Consider the following 24,371-nt stretch of genomic DNA (forward strand, 5'->3'; position numbering starts at 1 on the left):
ACCGTGACAGATCAGATTCAACAGCAAACCGCATCTTGAGGGTGCGGACCATAGTAAGCTTTCCTAGGAAGTGCACATGGGCTAATTCACCCAAAATGAAACCTATGCTAGGCTGCCACAGGTCTCTGTTGGTGTTAGTATTTTTTCCAGAGTTAGACACTGGCACTATTTTTCCTGTGCTCAACACCAGCACAGTTCTCTTTGATTCAGGGACCACCTAGAAACTGGCTGAACAGGGTTGGTATCCCTTGACTACAGCCTCTTCACCCAGCTACGAAGAGATGAAGGATTATAATATTGCGTTGTAGGTGGTTTGCAGGACTTTTCACGTGTACCCATTGGAGTTTAGCATACTAACTGGCACTAATATATGCATAATGTACCTTACTTGGGGTATTTCTCACATCAGTGAGTGATTGTTCTTTCTCCATGATAGTGGTGATCTAGGCGTTCATGTGCTGTGAGATGGTGCCAATAATGAGGAGGCAGCAATTTTAATACAAGTTGGAGATCCATTAAAAGTTTCTCTTTACCCTGTGAATGTGACCCAAGGCGTCCACGCTGCATAAATTTGGATTGGTGTTTTGCTATTTTCTCGGTTTCAGCTAGTATCAACATCCACCCATACCTGATGAACTTGAGTTTTTAAGTACCATTTGAAGAGCAGTGTCTTCCTATACCAAAGAATAGCCCCTTGAAAAAGGGGCCTACCTGAACCTCCAGAAGCTGAACTGCCTGCAAGGAGAGAGCTGCCCCAGACTGCCAAGAGTCAGGACTCAGCTGAGACCACATCCTGCATGGAGACCAACTCGAGGAGGACTGATCTCAGGAGTCACAATGACAAGCAGCTGTAGGTGAGCCCCTTCAGCTCTAAACTACAGAGACAAATCATCAGCTTGCTGCCCGAAAGCCGGTTGAACTCGATGGGTTTAATTGCAATGCTGTACTGGGCGGTTGATACTTCTTGGCTGCCCCACTCCATTGGGTGAGTCCCTACAACTTCCTGGGGATCCGTTATTACAGATTTCACAGCTGCAAGAAATTGGGTTGTTAGTTGAGGGGGTGGAGCCTGCCCTCAAATAATAAACACAATCCTTGTCAGAGTGATCCACAAAAAGGTCACTAAATTAAACTGTACTTAGGCTTAAACCCTTCGGTGCTCATGACGAGCTCAGCTCGTCATGAGGCACGGCGCTTGTGTGCTCATGACATTATCATTATGGCCCAGCACAGCAGAGGAATATCCTGCGCAGCCAAGGTGTTAACTTAGGAGCAATGTGTAAATTATTGATGCAGCACATATACAGAAATACAATGAAAACACAACACAAGATAAAGCCCAAACCAATTTAGGAAAACAGAGTACATTTAAAAAAATAAGGTGACACCAAAATGACTTAAATCCAATAAGTAGAACTGAATTCATGAACTTTTAAAGGATTTAGCGTAAAATAATGCCTAACAGATCATAACGCCAACTACGGGTATCTGGTCGCGCAAGACCGGGTCAAAGTGAAAAGGTAAGGCTGAGTGAGGGTCAGATACAATACGTGGATTGGGCCCATTCTCAACTTACCTTCGAACTTTAACAAAATTCGGTGAAGTCGAAATACTCCACCGGGACCTGGCTGCAGTATTAAAAAGGGTGGTTTAAGTCTGGCAAAAGGTTTATTTTGCCAGGTCAAAATAGCAATTTAACACCATACTACATGCTGCAGTGGCAGGCCTGGGACATGTTTTAAAGTGCTACTTTAGTGGGTGGCACTATGAGTGCTCCAGGCCCACTAGTAGCCTTTAATTTACTGTAGCCAAAGAGGGCTCCAAGAGTACGGAAACCTTAGTTGGAACGTCCAGCCGAAAAAGATTGACTACTGTGGAGAACAACATAGCGGGGGCTACCGCGAAGTCAAGCTGACCGAGGATGCCCCTTGGGTGGATTGGCTGGCAGGTAGGTCTTGTGTGGGTTCTCCAGGAAATGTTCTAAGTCCCAGCGTTTGGAGTTAGGCAGGAGCAGTACCACAATCACTACTTCCAAGTGTTTGAAACTCCTTAGCACACGTTTGGTAAATTATATTCAATCTTATACATGTGTTTTCACCATACAGTTCACATAAAATTAGATTCTCAATCCTTTTGTTCAGGTTTGAAGCTTTATTTTCAGGAGACGTCACAGCCAACACGTGTTTCGTCGGTTTGGGGAATGTAACCCCCGACTTTCTCAAGGCTATTCTCCACTCTTTCCGTAGATATATTTTGAGGTGATAATTCCAACCCTCAGTGGGGTTCTTGTGAAGATGAGGAAAATAAAACTGAATTTTCTTCCCAGCGTTGACCAAGATGTTGGTTCAATCTCGGTGAGCTTATTGCCGTGTTCTTGATCGGGAGATAATAAGTCCCGTCTGCTCCGTATACGTTGCAACGTTGCAACGTATACGGAGCAGACGGGACTTATTATCTCCCGATCAAGAACACGGCAATAAGCTCACCGAGATTGAACCAACATCTTGGTCAACGCTGGGAAGAAAATTCAGTTTTATTTTCCTCATCTTCACAAGAACCCCACTGAGGGTTGGAATTATCACCTCAAAATATATCTACGGAAAGAGTGGAGAATAGCCTTGAGAAAGTCGGGGGTTACATTCCCCAAACCGACGAAACACGTGTTGGCTGTGACGTCTCCTGAAAATAAAGCTTCAAACCTGAACAAAAGGATTGAGAATCTAATTTTATGTGAACTGTATGGTGAAAACACATGTATAAGATTGAATATAATTTACCAAACGTGTGCTAAGGAGTTTCAAACAATTTTGTGGCTTTGCCTAAACTAGAAGAGGGTAGTGGTTCTCTTCTCCTTGTAGCACCGTATAACCATTACAATTGAGTATCCAAAACTTGGACAGGTGCACATCCTCTAGTGGCGCCAATACCTAGTAAACTACCACTATTCCAGTAATTAAACGACTACTTCCAAGTGTCCAGGATCCTGGGGGCACCACTAGGGGTGGGAGGTTATGAATATTTTCATCAGAAGCCGTCATCAAGTTTCAAGTCCTCGGGATCTCATTATGTCCCCGTGGCTCACACAGGAGGCAACCAACTAGCCTTTGGAGTCGCTCTGGTGGTCATAGGTTCAAGGAGCAGTTCCAGTACTCTTTCTTCAGACAGTAGGGCAGCCAGGCAGTCCTTCCTCTGAATCTTTCACAAGTCCAGGACTGTACTGAAGAGAGTTTTCTGGGGGTCCAATACTTATACTTGGTGTCAGCCTGTGTGTGTCGGGGGACACCCTGCCCTACCCCCACATCTGGTTCTGAAAAGTTCTCCCGTCCCCTGTAAAGGCTCCAAACTTTATGGGGGGACAAAAGTCTGGTATCAAGTTCCTTTGTGTATGCTGGAGGCAAAGCCGTTTGAAGTGTAATTGGGGAAGGGCACAGCTCTGCCCTCAGCCACCCTGACAGAATTGCCTTAACGTTGCCACCTCTAGTCCCCTTTCTGTCACTCTCTGAGAGGAATTTATAAACACTGAAAGAAGGGTCATTCACATTCATGAGACCCAGGGCACTGACAGAAGGCACAAATGGTGGACAAAAAATGCCAACTTTCTAAAAGTGGCATTTTCAGATTAGTGACTTTGAATCCAACCCTACCATTAAAGAGGGTTTGAAATTATAATTCACATGAGTCTAAACAGCATATCACTATCTGCTCCCAATCCAAAGTTAACACTTAATAAATGTAATAAGGTAACCCAGTGGGAGCATTAGGTCTCACATTAATCAAAAACAATGTTGATGTTTTTCCCTACCAGGACATATAAAACGTAAGTATATATATCCTACTTAGGCCCGGGTATAGATAGTGCCAATTACTAAGGACCTACAGGTAAATTAAATGTGCCAATCAGGTGTAGGCAAATTTGACCTTGTTTTAAGGAGAGATCACAAGCACCTTAGCCCTGGTTAGCAGTGGTAAAGTGCAGAGAGTCCTAAAGCCAGCAAAAATAAATACAGAAAAACTAGGAGAGGTGAAGGCAAAACGTTTGGGGGACTGTCACCCATGGGTGCCAGTTCTAACAATAGCTAGGAAAAAAGCCATATTATTTTTCCGCGCTAAAGGCACACCTGGGTGCCTTTATTAATTTAAGTTTTAATATAATTTGATTTTGGAGATTGTGGGTTTATTGGGTGATTGTAAACATATTGTTTTATTTTAGTTAATAAGAAATATACATTTTAGATGTTGTCATTTAATTACATTTTGAATCAAACTGGAGTTTGAATAGTAGATCCGTCCCTTTTTCATCCTTCCCCAAATGTATGCACTTTTCTCAATGTTTGTTAGACTGGAGTTCCCCCCAATATCTGCACTCTCCCAAATGTTTGTATGACTGCAGGTGGTAAATCTGAAACCCATCCTTATTATATGCATGCTTCCCATTGTAAGTGGGACTGTAGTTAGAAGGGTTAATATTACTCCCCTAAAATTAAGAAGTCTCATTAATGTTTGCAGTGCTGGAGTTAGAATGGTAAATCTAAACGATCTAACTGTATGTACCAAACCCGATGTTTATTGTATTAGAGTTAGAATAGTACATCTGCCCCTCACTCAACAATCCTAAATATGCATTCTCCCCAGTGGTTGTGGACTTGACTTATAATAGTAAGCATATTCTCCTCCCAAAACGTGTTGCCTTCCCAGTGTTGATTAGACTGTAGTAATAGTGGTAAATTGTAACTCTGACTCCACCCCACCTCCAGTGTGTGCATTTACTCCAATGTTTGTTGGACTGGAGTTAGAATAGTAAAGTTGACCCCCTATGTTTCTCCATATCTTTGCACTTTCCCCCAGTGTTGATATTTGTGCACGTAAATGGGTTTGCACCTGTCAGGGTGTCCTTTGTGATTTTATGGTGAGTGTAAAACAGATAAATGTAGTCATATATGTATGTTTAAAACCAAGTCGACCTTTGTGATTAGGGCCCAATTTAGGCTATTTAGGTCTGTGTGAAATAGTAACTGTATTTTTATTAATAATAAATGCTGTTTACTGCTATGTTTTAACTATGCCAGTTAAATGTAGGATAATTGTTTATGTAGAAATCATCAGTTTTTTATTGCATGCTGGGATTTAGAAAAACAAAATGCAATGAGAGTCGTATACTCCGGTGGTGTGATCATTTTCTATATATTTAATTCAGAAGACTGTCATATTCAGGTATATTTGTGGTTGTGGTTAATTTCAATGTAGGCTGCATGGTATCAATTCTTAATAATCAAGGATTTGACATAGTTGAAGGTTGTTGGCTGGCATCCCATTGGCCTGTTCAGAGATTGTTTTATTTTAGTGTCAGGGACTGCTTTTGCTCAAGTCTTGATAACGGTCTTCTCTTTTGGACACTTTGATCTGAAGTTGTACTGTGTGTTGGGTGGTGTCTCCATCTGCCCTTGAAATGTCTTGTCCCACCCTTCAGAAGCATTCCTGGCTTTGCCTTCCTGGTTGAGGGTTCTCAGATACACATTCCTTAGTTCAGTGTAGCATTTGGTTTTGCGTTTTTTCCCCTTTTTTATAAATAGTAAAGTCCATCAATAAATACCAATGTTTAGTTATGCTTGTGATAGGGACAAAGACTATAGCTATTAGTTCTGAATTCTAATTGATCATTCCATTTGCCATGTTAAGAATGGATTTGAGGAGGTGATGCCAGTTTTTCTGGTTAAAATGAAAGTTGCATTCATACATTGTTATGTCCACCAAACATACAGTGGTGGTATAAATTAGTCATCTGCGATAATTATGTTGAACAAGCTTGCAAAATTATGTAATTATATAAACTTCCTGATTGCAGTAATGTCAATCAACATCTGCATTAAGTGCATTACAGAAAGGTAAACAGATTAGCAGCAGTGAAACTGTGTGAGGATAATTATGCATATCCTCATGAGAAGCTATATTGTCTGGACATAATCTGTACAAAAGTGTGACACATCAGCATGTATTATCTGATCACTTTGGGCCTTATTAAGATCTTGGCAGATGAGTTACTCCGTCACAACATTGACGGATATCCCGTACGCTAAAATATACATCTCTTTATATCCTATGGGATTTATATTTCGACTGACAGAATATCCATCACCGTTGTGATTGAGTAACCTGTGCGCCGAGATCTAATTCAAGCAAAGTCATCCACCTAGTATCTGATATTTTCAGTGTGGCCAGTTTGCCTTCCTATTCTTGTGTTTGTCTCTACAGTAGAGCATAACCCCTTTGCTCTCTCTTGATTTGCTGACTTGTATTCTTCCAAATATCACATTCATCAAACTCGTTTTTAGGTCGAGCCTTCGCAAGCGCGCATGCGCTGCAAAGGAAAACGACCTCTTCCGAGCGCTTAGGCTTTTCAGCCAAGCACGTGCGTGCGTTCCATTGACTTCAATGGCAACGCGTGCACGTCAGGAGATCCACTTGCGGGAGCGCGCGGCCCATCTGGTCGCAAGTATCGCTCCTGCGAGTGAATCCCTCCCCCCTGCTTAGGCTAGCGCTGCGAGATCTGATGATGCGCCAGTGGTGAAAGCTAAATGGACCATAGACCTTCCAGACAATCTTTGTTTTGTTTGAAAGAGGGGTCTATTGTCCTCTTTGTGTGCGTCCATCTGTTGCGCGTCCGTGAACCCACTAACATATCTGGCAGAGATCAGGGCCGGGCGCGCAGCCGAAACCAGCAGAGCAGGACGTCCCTCTTGTCTTTGAGGCGCAGGGACTGTCTCACTCCCCCTCCATTTGGCCCGAGTTGCACCTCTCCGGCTGCGCATCTCTGGTATGTTCCCGCAGCAGCTGCAATGTAAGGCGTGGGCTCCTGCCTCCCAGCCACAGCACCAATCTTAGTTCTTCGCCTGTCAAGGCCACCACAGCATACTCAGGTGAGGGGGAGGTGGACCACACCATCTCCAGTGTGGTCTCTAATGACCTCCAGGCCAAGGCTCTGCCGTCCATCGGCCGGCCAACAGAGGCCGCGCGCCTCAGCTGCCAAACAGCGCAGTCGCCAAGCGCCATTCCGGGATAAGACCGTCCACCCTCTGCCCACCCATCAGGGATGCTTGAAATATTCATGTTTCAATGTTTCTGGTGCCATAGCCTCCTGTCCCGTACTGCCATAACCTCCTGTCCCGTGCTGCCGTAGCCTCCTGTCCAGTGCTGCCATAGCCTCCTGTCCCGTACTGCCATAGCCTCCTGTCCCGTGCTGCCGTAGCCTCCTGTCCCGTGCTGCCGTAGCCTCCTGTCCCGTGCTGCCATAGCCTCCTGTCCCGTGCTGCCGCAGCCTCCTGTCCCGTGCTGCTGTAGCCTCCTGTCCCGTGCTGCCGTAGCCTCCTGTCCCGTACTGAAAGCTTATAATGTGTCGAGAGGGGAAGAGCTGAGCCCGCTGTGGTGCTGTTTCTTTAGGGAGAACACTCCCTTCCAGTCCTCCTATTAACCACAGCATTTAGCTGTAAACAGGTATGTCGTCTTCCAAGAAATTCTAGATGCAATAAATACATTTATTACCATGTTGGATATGTTCATATCAATTTATTTGGGTATGTGCTTTAGGGCTGAATTAATTATCTTCTGTGTGATTACAGTTCAGGTGCTAAGCAACAGAATTAGAATGTTGAAAAAAACACTTTTAAGTATATTCGGCCACATGCATCAAAGTCCGGTTTTGCGATTCCTTATTTGCGATTTTTAGGGAATCGCAAATAAGGAATCGCAAAACGGGATGCATGATTGAAAGTGCATAAAATGTGCGATTCGGTAAAAATCGCAATTTTTACCGAATCGCAAATATTATGTGAATTCCAATTTGCGATTTCGCAATTCCCATTGATTCCTATGGGCCAAAAGGCCCATAGGAATCAATGGGAATTGCGAATTCGCAAATTAGAATTCGCAAAATGTTGATGAATTCCATGGGTGGACCCCCCCCTGCACCCCTGAAATGTATTTTGAAGTGCATGTTTCAGACACACATGTCCTAAGGACATGTGTGTCTGTAACATGACAGTGTTTTGAAATGCAAATTAGAGTATTTTAACACATTTTCGCAAATTACCACGAGGTTCAACCTCGTGGTAAATTGCACCGCCTAATTGCGAATTCGCAATTTTAAAATTAATCATGCATTGCTTTTAAGGAATCGCAAATTTGCGATTCCTTAAAAGCAATCGCATTTTTGGAATTCGCTAAAAATAGCTTTTTTACCAAAAATGCTTGATGCATCCCAAAAACCTATTTAGGAATCGCAAACGGCCGAATTTTGCAATTCGCACCGTTTGCACTTCCTAAATAGGTTGATGCATGTGGCTGATTGTGCCTATTACTTCGTGCAGTGCTTGTGTGTCATGTTCTAAACATTGAAATTGGCTTTGAATTACCACTGCTTCCCCGAAACCTTTACAGGACAGGGAGTAACCTAGAAAGCACTGGTGCCACATTACCCAGAGAGAGGAGTAGAGTTGTGAACTAAGCTCATACCTTTAGCTCACACACTATGGCGCCTGACGCCGGCAGTCTGATGTGTGTGGGTCCTTGAGTAGTCTTTGAATGATCTTGGGCATCCGCAGGGGGGGCAAGGAAGGGCGCTGCCCCCCCTGGAGCGACCCTACTTGCCCCCCCATGCCCCCTGCGGACGCCCATGAAAACCGTGACTTCAAGATGGGGTTCTCACTCTCTTTCCTCTACTTTCTTTTATTTGCTTCCCTGTGAAATGGATCCAAAAAACAAAGACGCTTTTGCTGGAAATGTAGTATTTTTCTGACATTTTAATTTCAAAGTGCAGCATTGGGAATAAAAGGCTAACAATATGAAAAATAGATAAATAAAGTAAGACAGAGTGGTAGCAAACTGGCCAAACTGATTTTATTCACACTGAAACACATTAGCGCTGCTTTTACAGAGTTTTCCAGTGAAGCGCTATTTTAGTTTTCTTGTCTTTGTTTTCCCTGGACTTGGAACTAGTGCACCAATCCTGGAGGTACCAAAATGTGTGGATTGGAAAACAAAATGTGTGCTGCGGCTCTACGTCCATGGATGTGGTCTTTTTACCATACTGCTTACGTTTTGTAAGGATATAAGCAATGGCCATTGAAATGGGTCCATTCAGGGCCCTGTAGTCGTGTCTTTAACATTTCAGGCAAAAGCACTCACTGATTTCTGAATAGTGAGTGTAAAAGCATTAAGGTAACCATGTTGTTCCTGCATAAATGTGGTATATTAGAAGCAGATGATCTGCACATGTTTTTTGAGCGCACTCAGCTAAAGGGCTATTGGCAGAATATAGAGCTGGCATTGACGGGAATTTTTGGTTCTGAGATTAACCTAGATCCAGCGTTGGTTATTTTTGGTTTGAGCCTGGATTTTATAAACCGTATACCTAGATTACAAATGGGCCTATATTTTTTATGGTTGATCTTGTTAGCCCGAAGGGAAATTTGCATATTATGTAAAGATCTGGTTCCCCCCTCATATGAGAAGTGGGTTCGGGCGGCATTGAATATGGCGAGACTCGATCGAAGCGAAGGAAATATCTGCTCGCCCCTGGTTTTCTGGGGCAAGGAACCAAGGCTGGTTTAAGATAGTCCGATGATTACACCAAGCCTCGTACAAAGAAGCTGGCCTGGTGGGCCCGAAAACGAATGCAGGAACATGGAGCCAGGGCGTCCAGGATTAATAGGGTCTTTTATGTTACGATGGCAGACGCTTACGGTGGTATGAGGACAAAAAAAAAAAAAGAATGGTCAGGTCCAACCACAGAGCATGCACATCAAACGTTTAGGTAACAGCACAATATATAGAAATACATGTCCTGGCACTTGTGTTACAAAAGGCTGACTCATCAGTTACCACACTTATAGTGTCAGACTCAGCCTCATGTGTGTATGAGCTTATAATTTAGATTTGAAGCACTGGCGCCTAAATGGATTTAAAGATTCAGAAAGAAAGCCAATACAAAATAAACCGCTCCAGGGAAAGGTAGCCAGCTTGCAAGTTGAGCTTCCATTGGTCCATGTGATGCACACTTTGGGCCCTCACTGTGAGGGAATTCATGCCAAAGGGAACCGTGTGGCTGACCTAGCTGCTAAAGCCGCGTTACAGACTGCCAGAGTAACAGTTTTAAACAAATCCCAATCAAAGTTCGAAACAAGTATATTAACCGCAATGCAGGCAGCTGTGAATGGGGAAACACCACTACCTAGCTGTCTTTTGAAAAACTTCAACACCCTAAATTCAAATTATACACTCCTATGTGTTATACCCAGGTTGGGAGTTATGAGAATTTTAAATAAATTGGCCAGATTACATTTATTTAAGGAAGCTCATGAAGTGTTGGTGTGTGTTCATTACAGGATAAATGCAACCATAGCCAGTCTACAGCCGCGCTATTGGTGTATGTATTTATATACACAGACAAGAGATTATGACAACGTGATGTTTGTTAACAAATGAACGTTTCTATTGTCAGAAGACCCCCCTCAAAGTCTCTAATATCTCATTTAGTGTGATATATTTGGACCATATTGGGCCGCTAAATTTTGAAAACAAATATAAGTTCATATTAGTAGCAATTGACTCGTGCTTTCGATTTCTCTGGGAATAACCTCAAAGAAATGCGTGCTCTTGAGCAGTTGTAAAAGATTTGGAGGGTCTTGTAGCAATGGGAGCAGTTCATTTATTTCATGTGGACAATGGTCCTGAGTTTGCCTCTGAGGCTTACATGAATGCTATGTCTGCAATTTGAGTATGTCTGCAATTCAGCAATCCTTAAGCAGCAGAAGATAGCAGATTAATTTAGCGTGCTAACGGCAGGATTAAATAAGCCTTGACTGCTAAGGTACTGATGGCTAGATTATTCATTTTATTACGTTGCCCTTGCATCACAAATGGTATTGCAAGGGCAATGCCACAGTAAAGTCAGATTTACCCAGTAGCGCAAGGTCATCTTGGTGGCACTTCGTTGCATGGTAAATATGGAGTAACGCAAGGCAGCGCAAGTTACTGCCCTGCATTACTGTCCCCTCGGAAGGCGTTTCATGGGTGGAGTGTGGGTGTTCCCATATATCCACATAGGGATTTTGGTGCATTCCTAGCTTTACCAAGACTGATAATCCTGGGTGCTTCGAAACGCTACTCCTTCCGGAAGGAGGCACAATGAGGGGAAATATCTTTATTTCTCAACATTGTCCCCTCTTTCTAAGTGTGCTGCATTCTGCAGCACTCGTAGAAGGAGGAAAAGGTGACAAATGATTGTATTTGTGCTGGGCGATGTTCTTTCCTTCACAAAAACAATCCTGCCTGCTCTATGACGCAAGGGTGCCTGTGTTGGGCCCCAGGGAGCAGATTGTGCTCCGGAGGAGGAATGCAGCAGGAATGTGTAATATATTGGTAAATATGACCCATTCCTGCCCTCTCCCCTTCATACAGTGCAGTGCAGCAGGTTGCCCGGCTGCATTGTGTGAAATATCGATAGATCTGGCCTTGAATTCAGGTCTTAGTTGGTACTGTCATCTGTATGGAGTCCAGAGAGCATTACCTAACTTGCCTAGATGAGTATTGGAAGGGCACACTCCATAAAAGGTGCTCTTTATAGTACCCATGCATATACCTGGCCTAGATAATCCTGGCAAGCTGGCGGGACAAATAGAATTTGACCGGGACCAACGTTTGAATGTTTTACAGGGAGTCTAAGAGGTTAGAAACAACCTGTTCAATTCTAAGATCTCAGAAGCCACCATCAGCAAAAAAGAAAGGTTTTCACAACACCAGTGGGTCCTCAAGGTCAGGGATCGGTGGGTCCATAAGGTTGGGGATCTAGTCTGGCATAAGGTCCACGATAAACAATATTTTGAGCAATTTCACAAACCACCTGGTCCAGTGGTGAAAGGGGAACAAACTGTAGGTCTGCCTCCTTTGTCTGGTTCCAAAAAAACCTGATGGGTGAACATTGACTACGGTAAGAACCACTATGTGGCCAATTCTGTACAGCAGACTCTTCTGGACATCAAGAAGATCTCTATCTACTGTCTATGAAAAACTCCTTGAAGAATATAGTAACTTCACTAGTTCGAGCTTCCAGCCGGGAAAATATGTACCTCCAATTTCACTTGAATCTGCTACTGCAGTAACTTCTGTTGCTGATCCCACAAGCAGCTCCATGATTTACAATGAGTCACTAGTCAGTATCCGCTGAGATGGTGCCCTTTCACGGAACAATGATCTATGAAAATGTCTCAGAACTCTACACAGAAGACTCATCAACACATCCCCACGTCACTCTACAGCAGCAATTTCATTGGTTTTATGATGATTACTTAATAACACTGTGGTCCTACATTGGATTGGTAAATGAGTGATACTCTTCATCACATGGTTGAGAATAATAATTGTTGTCTTGTTGCTATTGAATGGACATGATGTCCCTCCAAGAACTGTCACATAACTTGTGATTGAAGAACTGCAGCCACACCGCTCAATCCACAGAGTTCAACAAGATCTCCATGCTGCTAACATCACAGCTTAACTGTGCCCAAAGGTACAGTTTAGGAAAAGGTTCTTTACCAAATTATGGGACCTGCTGAGTCACTGGAATGTCCATATGTTGAAAGTTTCAATGTGTTATATTGTTACAGACTGGTTCTATCTCAGCTGACTTGGATACCGAGACTGTAAAACACATGATGTCAGGCATACGCTACCTTGAACAATGAAAATCCTTACTTAAATGCAGTGAATTATAAAGAGATGTATAGTTGTTATCACTATGCACATTATTACATACACCAAACTAGTTAAACTAGAGCAATACACAACTACAAATAATGGGAACGTTTTGATGCTTCACATATTGACAGTCATCCAAAAGTTTCCCCATTTTCAAAATGAGAATAGATCGCAACCTCGGTTTATTATCTTTCACAAATTCTACAAGAACTTATGAAAAACCTAATTACCACAAATAAGCTGATTTATTCAAGTGAATTCAGTTAGAATCTGGCAATGCCTGGATATGAGTCCTGGGAAGAAAACATTGAGCATTTGGGGTACCAAATATTGGCAAATCCAAAATAAGGAAGCCCTGTTTAGAGCATGTATTATTCTGAAAGAAATTATTGTTTTCCAGCAAACTATCAGCTTGGTGTTCGGACCATGAAAGATTTTAGGAAACCTTCCGTACTTAAGGTTAATTCTACTCTATTCACTAACTGGCAGACACAAATGAATCCTTCTAACTTTTATAACAATATAATGCTTCAGAATGGAATGTATAATTCCTCACACTTCACCCCTGAATGTTTTGCCTTACAATTCTGAATCCTGCTTGCATCGCTTCCTTTCCTACACCCCTCGTCTAAAAGCTAACAGTCTAGATCCACAATATGACAGTCAAATACCTGTAGTAGTTGCTACATTTAGGGCCAGTTGTACGACCAATTGTTGCATGCGCAAACGAGTTAGCAACCCGTTTGCGCATGCTAAAATTGGCATGGTCATGTACCAACACATTTAAGCGAGTTGCAAATGAATTGCGACTCGCAAAAAAGTGTTTTGAGACTCTCTATTTGGAAGGGGCATTCCCTACCAAATAGCGACTCTCTTAACAATGTATGAATGCGTCACAAAACACTCGCAAATTACCACCCTCTACAAGAGGGTGGTAATGGAGTCGCAATTTGGAAGAGGTCCACTTTGTGACAGTCTCCAAAAATATTTTTTAAGGGCAGGCATGGTCCCAGGGACCACTACCTGCCCTTAAAAAGTTAACCAAAAACGTTTCTTTTTTTTTTTTTTAAAGCATTTTTTTTTTTAATGCTGCCCGTTTTCCTTAAAGGAAAACGGGCAGCATTAAAAAAAAATGCTTTATTTAAAAAGCAGTTCCAGACGTGGTGGTCTACTGAGCCCAGCAGGCCACCATACCTGGGAAAGCCTGTCATTCCCAATGGGCTCGCAAATTGCGAGAGGCTCAATAATATTAATGAGCCTCGCAATTTGCGACTCCATGAAACACACTGTTGTATATCGGAAATTGCGCCTCACAAATTGCGACTCTCAAAAGAGTCGCAATTTCCGAGGCGCAATTTTCTTGGTCATACATCTGACCCCGAGTGTTGGTAAATTGTGCAAAATCCTTTAGCACATTCTAGTCTTCCAGCTGTGAAAAAACATTAGTCCCTTATTAAGGAAAACATGGATATCTCTGACTTCCTCCTATAACCATGTCTCACCAGAAACTATTTTTTTTTAGCAACAAGTATATTTGCCATATGTAACGGATTAAGCAAATATTTGGAATAACAAAGCTGCAAAAAGAATTAGCCAAATAGATCAGGAAAATAATAGACAGTTTTTAAAGTTATTGACATGCACACACTCTCGAAACGAGTATCTTCGTTAAATAATATCATGTCCTGAGCCTTAGACCTTGTTAAAGAAAACTTGGATTATAGCAACAGGGCCTGACCCAATTAAGATCCATAATACAGGTAACATTGGCCTTACAGACCCGTCGATATGGTTAGATGCCCTGGCAGCTCTTGAATGAAACAGCCATATTCTGAGTGCTATAATTTGACTTGGTCACAGAAAACCATGGCTAAGAAAGAGTCCACCTCTCCTTTGCTAAACATTGAAAAATTAGAGGAAACACCTATTCCATAAGTGAAAAATGAACTCCCACCTGGTTAATATAAGGAGTCTTATCCTGGACTATTACAACTTTTCATTTTCAAAATTAGACATCAATAGGTTGGAATAAGAAAATGCACATTTCACAATTGTTTCATTCCTGGAGATTTGTGTAAATGTAGATGATCCCATGTTTATGAGTTTTTCAAGATGCAGGAACCCTCTGGGACACTCACTGCTGTGTGATTCCATTTCGTTCAATGGAATGTGTAATACTTTGATGCCCAGGCTCAGTTGTTTCTTATTGGTTACCCCTATTTCATCCATCGCCAGGCACCCTGAACTCTTTTAAGTTCAAGAAATTTTTTATTAATAGTAATAAAAAAGAAAACCAGGTGTCAAAACAAAGTACAGCGTGATGTCAGAGTAAGAATCTAAGCAGAATAATACAATCATACAAACGCAAGCATTATAGTAAAATAGATCTGGGTACAAGATGAGAAAAAGGGAAAAGGCAAAGAAAAAATACGGTAAGCATAAAATATGAAAAACATGAGAACATTGGAAAGTAATAAATAAAGCCGGTACAATGAAGGATGAGTGGAATGTATCAGGCAGTTAAGGAGGTTTAGAAACTTCCTGTTGTGGAGGCGGAGGGTGAAACAAGCGTTTACTACATGAGTCCAGATAAAGTGTGACGGGAGTCCATAAGTCCATGCGTTTTGTAGCCATACATGCCGGGAAAACATGGGCAGTATCCAGTCTATGGTTATGGCATACATTAAACCACCATGCTTTGAAGGAAATTTTGGAGAAGTCTTTCCAGTTGACTGTTATTTGTTGGAAGGCAGCGGCAAGTAATAGATCAGCAATCTGAGGTTTTAGATCAATGCCATCCCAACAAGGAGAGAGACTACCCATAAAAACATGTGTGTGAGAAAAAGGGATAGAAGTGTGAAAAATTAAATTCATTTGAGCCCAAACCTGTATCCAAAAATTACGAACATGAGTGCATAAAAATAACATATGAAATAAATTGGCTTGTGGTGACGAGCAAGACCAGCATGTGTGGGGAGTAGTAGGAAAGCGTTTGTGAAGGTCAGAGGGTGTGAAGAGGAGTCTATTGTAAATAAAGAACAAAGTCTGAGTAAGGGTTGCTGCTCTGGAAGATTTGCGAAGTTTGGTCCAGATTTTGTCCCAGAAGGAAACCGACCAAGAGACAGACAAATCATGCTCCCAAGATTCTTCTACTTTAGATTTGGGTCTCGGAGTCTCACCAGCGTGAAGGTATTTATAAATAGCAGTAGCTTTTGGTGTAGTGCGTAAGAAGGAATGAAGTGCGGTAGTGGTGGTGGATGGAGCAGGAGGAGGGCAGGGTTGAGAGAGGTCGTTGTATTTCGTTAGGACTATATTTTTAAGCAATTGGTATTTGCGTGCGAAGGAAGTAGGTAAGTCATAGAAGGAGCGAAGGGTGTCAAAAGATAAGAAAGAGGAGTGAGAAAAAAGTTGGGAGATCCACTGTAGGCCTCGAGCATGCCAAGTTTTCCAGAAAAAGGGTCTGTTACGGATGAGTAAGGAAGTGTTATGCCATATGGGAGAGGAAAGGAAATCAGCAATGGTAGTGGGAGGAGAGTGCGTAGAGGAGAGGAGTAATTTAGTGGTAAACTTATGAATCGGAGTAGAGATAGAGGTGGGTTTGCGGGAGAAGGAAAGATACTCAGCAAAGGAGAAGGGAGAAAGAAGAAGGCGTTCAAATTTGGTCCATAGAGGACATGGGGTGTCAGAATCTTGTAGCCAAAAAGAAGCTTGTCTCAACTGAAACGCCTTGTGGTAGGCTGGGAAGTCAGAAGAGTTGGCCCCACCTTCTGACTTAGGACGAATCAGACGTGCTAGAGACATTCGCGGCTTCTTTTTATTCCAAAGAAAGGACATTAGAATAGAGTTGATCTTTTTGAAAAATTTGGAGGGGACAGGCACCGGAATATTGGAGAGGGTGTAGAGAACAATGGGAGATAACATCATTTTAATAGTGTCAAGGCGACCCCACCAGGATAGGTAAAGGGGATGCCACTTGGATGTGAGATCCGTTAATTTTTGAATACATTTGGACATGCACAGGGAAACGGTATTTGGGATGGTAGGGGTGACATGCATTCCAAGGTACTTGATATTGGAGGGTTTCCATGTGAAATTAGAGGCGGCAAAATCGGGTTTGAACGTAAATTTAGTTAAGGGGAGGATCTCACATTTATCATTATTAAGTTTATAGCCAGATATTTGGGAATAAGCATGGACTTCAGTGAGAAAAGCAGGAATGGAAACGGAGGGGTTGGAGACAAATAGCAGAATGTCATCCGCATAAGCGGCTAATTTGATGTGGGAGTCTGAGAGTTGAAAACCATGGATGGAGGGATTTTGACGGAGCTTGGATAGAAAGGGTTCTAATGCTAGGTTAAAGAGAAAGGGAGATAAGGGACAGCCTTGGCGAACTCCTCTTTTTAAATCAAAAAAGGAAGATATTTGACCGTTGGCACAAACTGCTGCAGCACCCTGAACTCTTGAATAACTGTTCTTATTTAATGTTGGCTAACATCAGTTGCTGCAGGCTGGATCCTGGCGACGTTTATGTGATTACAGTTTCTAAGGCAACAAAGTGTTATGAAAAAAGATTGTACCCACAACATGTAATCAGAGGTGCCCCCTGGTTTGAAGGAAATAAGTTTTGACAAACTTAGCAAATGAGTATCAATAGTGTTACAAAAAGAAGACCCTTTGACATCAGCAGCTGAGACTTTTAACCTACAAACAACCAGAAAAGCTTCAGAGATTCTAAGGCTGTTACAGACGCAATATCCAATGCACTTTGCCAGCATCATACAGACCATCTGTAAAGCTACAACAAGTTTTATTGTGCGCTTTTTTAAGGGCATTGGATCTGGTCTGGTAACTGGGTTTAACGGTGTGCTTGAATTTAAACTTTTTCCACTGTCAACATGTGAACGCTTGCATGCACCCCATGGCAAAGAGGCACAATGGGGCCCTGTAGGGCCCCCTTTGTTTCATCACTGCCATGCTTTACGTGGTGGTTCGCCATGAAAAGTTTGGTGGTGAGAAAACCTGTTATATGCTTGGCGGGGCGGCAGCGGCCCAGCAAAGCCTATTGCGGCCTCAAGAGCGCCGCAACATCACCAGGGATCCCTGATCCCTAGCGGTTGTGGCGATGCCAATGCGGTCAGATCGCCCAGGTTGTAATGGGGGGGTCGGACCGCCGGTGCAGAGGTGCCCAAACTGCCACCATGGCTTCGGTGGTCCGATGGACCGCCATAGTCATCATAAAGCCTTATGTATTCCATTATGGAAGTATCGCATTAGTATTGCTTTGCAAAGTTGAATGAATTCCTTTTTTATTTGCTTAGCTTTTCTCTCCCATTTTGCACTATTTATCAGTTGTACTGTATTAAGAATGCATTGTTTCCTGCATTCTTCAAGAACTACACTATGATGCCTAACCGATTTCTTTGTGCATTTGCATTGTATCTGCTTCTTGTGTCTTAAAAGCTGCACATGGTAGCAAGCCGCAGGGCTTCCTTCTCCACGTTATTAATTTATATTCATTTTACTGTATGTGTTTCTATATTGCTTTTTGCACATTATTGCCTGTATTAATGTGAACCTCTTTGAGTTCCAAATCATAATAAAATACTTGATTTTTGAAACTTGAGCCCTCTCCCATCTCTTCCTCCAAGCTCTTACCATATGTTCTTTACTAGGATCATCCTCCTGCAGTCTGACCAGGTCCACACTAGCTCACACCTTCCCTAACCTTCAGTGGTTTTTCTGTTGGATCTTGTCATTACCTTTGTGTGGCATCCTGCTAATGCAGCTTGTTCCCAGGTTGCCACATGCATTAGAATGCTCTGTACAGGTTCTGACATTGTTTGGTTTAGAGTATGCAGGCAGTTAAGCCTGGACCTTTCTGCTGGTGACAGTTTAACCTGTGGATGGGATCCTATTCTACAATAAATACTTATTTTACCTACAACTCACCATTGAACTTCTTTACATTGGCGACAGGACGGGATTTATGAAGAAAAGAAGAAAGGATCTCAACAAGGATATCTCCTGTTATTTTATTTTGAAAATTCATGAAAGGTACTGTCATTTTTAAACTTTCAAACTAATACATTCAAGCTTTTGAGAGATTCAGTCTTTCATGGAGTAAGGAATTACTTTCTTGACAGCTTCTATTTATTTATATATCCCTTAAACCATTTTTTTTCTCTACGTGGTACGCTGGGATATTGTGTCTAACTTCTGTAGACAGAGCTCTTTTCAAGCAAAAGGACATTTTGGGCTGATTGTTAGTCTGTGGAGCTTTGGGAAAAGCGCTTTTCTTTTGTTTTGTTCCAGACCACTTAGCAGTGTTTCTCTGCACAGCACACACTTGCTCATATTTGTGATTTTAAGCGCAGCGCTCAGTTGCTCAGTTTTGTGATTTTAAGCGCTCCTGAGCTGCCAGAACATAACAAGAAGTGAACAACTCAGCCCTAGCATAGGCATCTTTTGAAAAGCTTACCGTGCCTTCTGCTCGAGCGCAACAACGTTCTCCCTCATTCACGGACGCCGATATTCCAGCGGAGCGCCACAGTGTTCTTCCTCACGGACAGCCTCCTGGGTAATTTTCATCACGCAGGAGCGTCATGACATATTTACGACAACGTGGCAGCCATTTTCTTTTCACAGCAGCACATTTGTGACGATTGTTGTCAATTTCACCCTGATTGCATGGAGTGTGCTTTGAGTGAGAAGGTAGCAAAACCCAAAATCCAGCCCATGATTATCAGAACACTTCCAGACAAGCCTTGGGAAGAAGTTGGCTTGGACATTCTTGGGCCTATATACTCAGCAGGGTCTGAATGGTATGTTCTAGTTTTAATAGATTTCTTTTCTAGATGGCCAGAGATTGCCATCACTCGTGGCATAGAATCTAAGCATGTGATAGTTTTTTTAGAAAAACTTTTTGCTAGGGAGGGTATTCCCAACATCATTTTAACGGACAATGGGAGTCAACTTGTCTCTAGGGAAATGGAATTATTTTTGTCTAAACGTGGTATAAAACATAAAAAATCTTCTTTGTACCACCCAGAGACGAATGGCACTGTGGAGAGATTTAACCGTGTGCTCAAAGAGACAATTAGAATGTCTAAATCTGCAGGTTCAGATTGGAGATAAGATGTTTTTAAAAAGGTTAAGTTTTACAGGTTATCACCACATGCCACAACGGGTAAAACACCGTTTGAGCTCTTCAGGTGTAGGTGTCCCAACACTTTGGTTACTCCGCCTTGGGTAAATGATTTACATCTGAAAGTATTAACAGGAAATGATGAGTGGAAGGTAGGTCAGGAAAGAAAGATTCAAGCTAGGAAGAGAATTCATGATTTGAGAAATTCTGTGAAGCAAACGGTGGTGCATGTGGGTGATTGGGTTCTCATAAAAAATCCATGTAAGAAGAACAAATTGTTATCTGCTTCATTTTTGAAACCTACACAAGTTATCAAGGTTTTAGGTTGTGGTGACCAAGAAAGACTTTGTTGACAACTCTAAATCTCCTGTGCCAAGTTTTTCATCTACTGGTACCTCATCTCATCGGGCCGTGAATGGTCCTGTCATCGCGAGGAAATCTTCAAGGATTACACATGTACCTACTCATTTAAATGATTTTGTAAAATAATGTTTTTCTGTATATTGCTATTTGTTATAAGAAGGGAGATGTGTGGCATCCTTCTAATGCAGCTTGTTGCCAGGTTGCCACATGCATTAGAATGCTCTGTACAGGTTCTGATATTGTTTGGTTTAGAGTATGCAGGCAGTTAAGCCTGGACCTTTCTGCTGGTGACAGTTTATCCTGTGGATGGGATCCTATTCTACAATAAATACTTATTTTACCTACAACTCACCATTGAACTTCTTTACACTTTGACAGCAATGTCCTGCAGCTTAATCTCTTAGTGACAACCTATTTGCTCCGGCGTGTATCTTTAATGTTACCAAAATATTAATAATACAATATTTTGGATAACAAAAGTAATCTGCCATGCTTACTATCTAAATAGGAAGAAATACAATTTAGGAATGTATCCAGATTGTAAACCAGATCCCTCTTGCACAGGAGCTCAGCAAGGCTTGGGGGCTTAGAACTCAGGGGGATCCAACGATCCCAGTAAGTCCAAGTCTTAGTATGTTCATTCCATAACCTAAGTCCATTCCCCACCTTCCCGAAGCTCGGCGTGGTAACTAGGCTTTAAGTTTTGTATTCCAATCACCTTCTTCAACATACCTTTGGGCAGACATGGGGAAACATCCATTACAACGCAGTCATTACATTGCACTGTTTTTATAACGCAGCTGTTACAATGCAACTGCCTTTACATTGCATGCCATTACAATGCATGCCATTACAAAGCATACTATTACAACCCATGCAATTACAACGCACTACAAGGTGAGTAATAGAGATTTTTTAGTTTTAGGGTTGGTATGGGTTTTGGGGTAGATGGGAATAGAAATGTTTACCCTTATGCTATCCAACACTTTCCCTACAGTTGCACTCACTGGAGTTGGAATAGTAATGTTTACTCCTACACTATCCAACACTTACCCTACTGTTGCACTCACTGGAGTTGGAATAGTAATGTTTACTCCTACACTATCCAACACTTACCCTACTGTTGCACTCACTGGAGTTGGAATAGTAATGTTTACTCCTACACTATCCAACACTTGCCCTACTGTTGCACTCACTGGAGTTGGAATGGTAATGTTTACTCCTACACTATCCAACACTTACCCTACTGTTGCACTCACTGGAGTTGGAATAGTAATGTTTACTCCTACACTATCCAACACTTACCCTACTGTTGCTCTAAAAGTATTATGCGTTGTAATGGTATGCGTTGTAATGATATGCCTTGTAATGGAATGCCTTGTAATGGTAGTTTTTAAAAATGCGCGGTAATGGCCTGCGTTGTATAATCAAGCGATGTAATGGGAATTGCAATGTAAAAACCACGTTGGAAAAGCATGCGTTGTAATTGTTTGCATTGTAAAGTCCTATATTCATATTCCAGATCTGTTGACTACCATGCCCGCATCTTTGTGCCAATGTGGAGCTTGTTTACTCACTGAGGTATTGTATGCATTTGCATCTTTTTAACACCAGACAGCATACGCAATCTGTTGCACTCTGCAACATGTAACCCAATTACATACAATGAATAGATGCTTCCCTAGTGCATCTTTTTAACACTACTGGAAAAAGCTGCTTTATTACAAAACATTCATCAGCAATATTTGTGGGTTTCTTATCTGGGATACAAAAATGATTTTAAGAGTCAATACGCACCCTTGATTCTCCCAGTGAGGTAGAGAAAGCCATCCTGGTCGAACTTGCCAATGTCACCGGAGTGCAGCCATCCTCCCTCATCGAAAGCCTCCTTTGTCTTTTCAACCATGTTCAAGTAGCCCATGAAGACGTTTCTGCCGCCGAAGTAGACCTCCCCGTTACCGTCGCAGTCTGGGATATGTATCTTGGTCCTGCATCCTGGGAGAGCCTTACCACAGCTGTTGGCAGATAATGCAGTAGTATGACTGGGACACATAGAGTTAACTGCAGTTAACTGTATCTTTTTTGTTCTAAGACCTGCTACTTCTAACCCAGTGGTCTGATCCACTCATTTGAATCATTGGTGATGCTCCCTCCCTTTAGGCTCTGACTCAAAGTACATTATTCACTTTCTCCCCCTGCAGTGCTTCATTTATTCTTAATTGGACATTAAAGTTTGCTTTATTGGAGGTTGACAGTGCACCAAAAATGCAAATATATCACATTTGAATAATAATTTGTAGCAGATAATAGTAAATAGTAAATGTGTAACATATTCCATTTGCTAATTCTTGCATTTTAAATCATTAATCAAGAAGCCTAGTCATCCCACAGATTCTGTTGCTAGGAGATGGGGCTGCTGATCACTGATTGGTCCGCAATCATCAGCCCTCGCTGTAGGAAAAACGGTTTGGGGTATTTGTTTGCATCTAGAGTGGACCGTGTAGGGATACGGAAGATTTGGGAAGATGTGATTGGTAAACTTAAAGAGATTACTGGCTGGGATGTAGCAATGGCACCGGCGTCAGTCTATTGGGTTTATTTTGCGTACGGAGAAAGTTAATCTAGACTGAGAAATGCACTGCACCGGGACTGGTGTTAGCAAGGAGACTAGTTGCAATTCGTTGGTAAAAAACGAAGAGGCATATTTATGGAAGGCTTGCGTCACGTTTGCACCATGCAATATGGTACATGTGTGATGCAAACTGCTAAGTTAAATTGCCACTTTGCCTGGCTCTAAGTGGCCTCATAAATCTGGAGCAGCGCAAATCACTGCATTGCATTACTCTGCCCTGGGAAGGCATCCATTGTGTTCCCACGCAACTCCCATGGATTTTGATGCAACCCAAGATTTACATGGACTTGTGAACCTGGGAATGAGCCAAAATCTTCTGCCTTCCCAGGAGAGCAGTAAGGAGGAGAAACATTTTTATTTCTCCTAGTTTTTCCCTCTTTCTGGGTGTGCTGCATTTTGCAACACCCATACAAAGAAATAAAAGCCGATCAGGATTGTTTTTGTGCAGGATGATGTCCGTTCCTGCACAAAAACAATCCTGCCTACTATAAAGACACCCTTGCACCATGGCAGAAGGGTGCCTGCCTGCCGAAGACAGCTGTAATGCCAGAAACCGGTCCCCGGAAGCTTGTTTCCTTTCCAGTATAAGAATTGGCTTGGTAGTTTGGTCTGCCCTGTTCCCATGATGCACTGGGCCAGGGACAGACTAATTTGCATGTAGCCAGGTTCTGAGCTGGGATGGTGCAGTGAGCTAAAAAACGGTGATGGATCAAGCCCTGATTTGTTGACTGGGTACGAGTGTTCTGTTTAATTCAGATACTCTGTCCATCACCACCCCATTTTCTGAATTGCATTTGTGCTAAGCTGCCAAAATGGCGCCAGCGCTAGGAAAAAGAATAGGAATACACCATATTGGATAGATGCAGAGTTTCCTGCCCTTTCCTGTGGCGCAGGGCAGCGCATCAAGATTAATGGCTGCACTGCCCTGCGCCACAAACGTCATAAATATGCCCCTAAGAGTCCTTGATGAAAAAAGGTGGGTCACAGATATGATTAAATGGACCAAAGTTTAACGTGAGGTAGGCTGCCTGGTCTAATGATGATGTGATGGGAAATGAGTGGACAAGGAAGAGAGCAAACAAAGACATACACTGTCATGGATCGCTGATGCACAAGTGAAAAAGTATGTCTATGATGTCAGCAGTTGTGAGAGGCTAGCCTGGTATATGCTGTCCACTAACAAAAGTGGGCACCCTGCACCAGTGCAGACAACTCGTATGGTGATTTTTGTTTTTTGACAATCAATTTTATCGAGTTTTGAATGTAACAACAAAGAGCACCATTCAGAGCTACAATGTACATTGTCAGAGTAGGGAAAAAATACATCACAGTGACATCGAGGCTACACAAGTAAATCAATAATTACGTATCCACGTCGACCTGAAGGGCTGACCACTCCAGATCAGTCTTCTATTACCCCAACCCATTTGCCCCACATGCGGCGAAATTTCTCAGGACATCCCCTGATGGCATAAAGAGGCCGCT

The 24,371-nt window shown here is 42.4% G+C and overlaps 1 protein-coding gene across 1 annotated transcript in view; it reads right to left on the minus strand.

The window, feature by feature from the left end:
• The window catches only part of LOC147725884 (long-chain-fatty-acid--CoA ligase ACSBG2-like), a 428,421-nt gene that overhangs the window by 150,107 nt on the left and 253,943 nt on the right, over window positions 1-24,371 (minus strand). Inside the window, exon 10 of the mRNA XM_086960024.1 lies at window positions 22,052-22,269. Within this exon, the coding sequence (XP_086816150.1) occupies window positions 22,052-22,269 (218 nt within the window). The remainder of the gene's footprint in view (window positions 1-22,051; window positions 22,270-24,371) is intronic.

Source organism: Lissotriton vulgaris, chromosome 3_1, assembly GCF_964263255.1.
Source record: "Lissotriton vulgaris chromosome 3_1, aLisVul1.2, whole genome shotgun sequence".
Lineage (NCBI taxonomy): Eukaryota > Metazoa > Chordata > Amphibia > Caudata > Salamandridae > Lissotriton > Lissotriton vulgaris.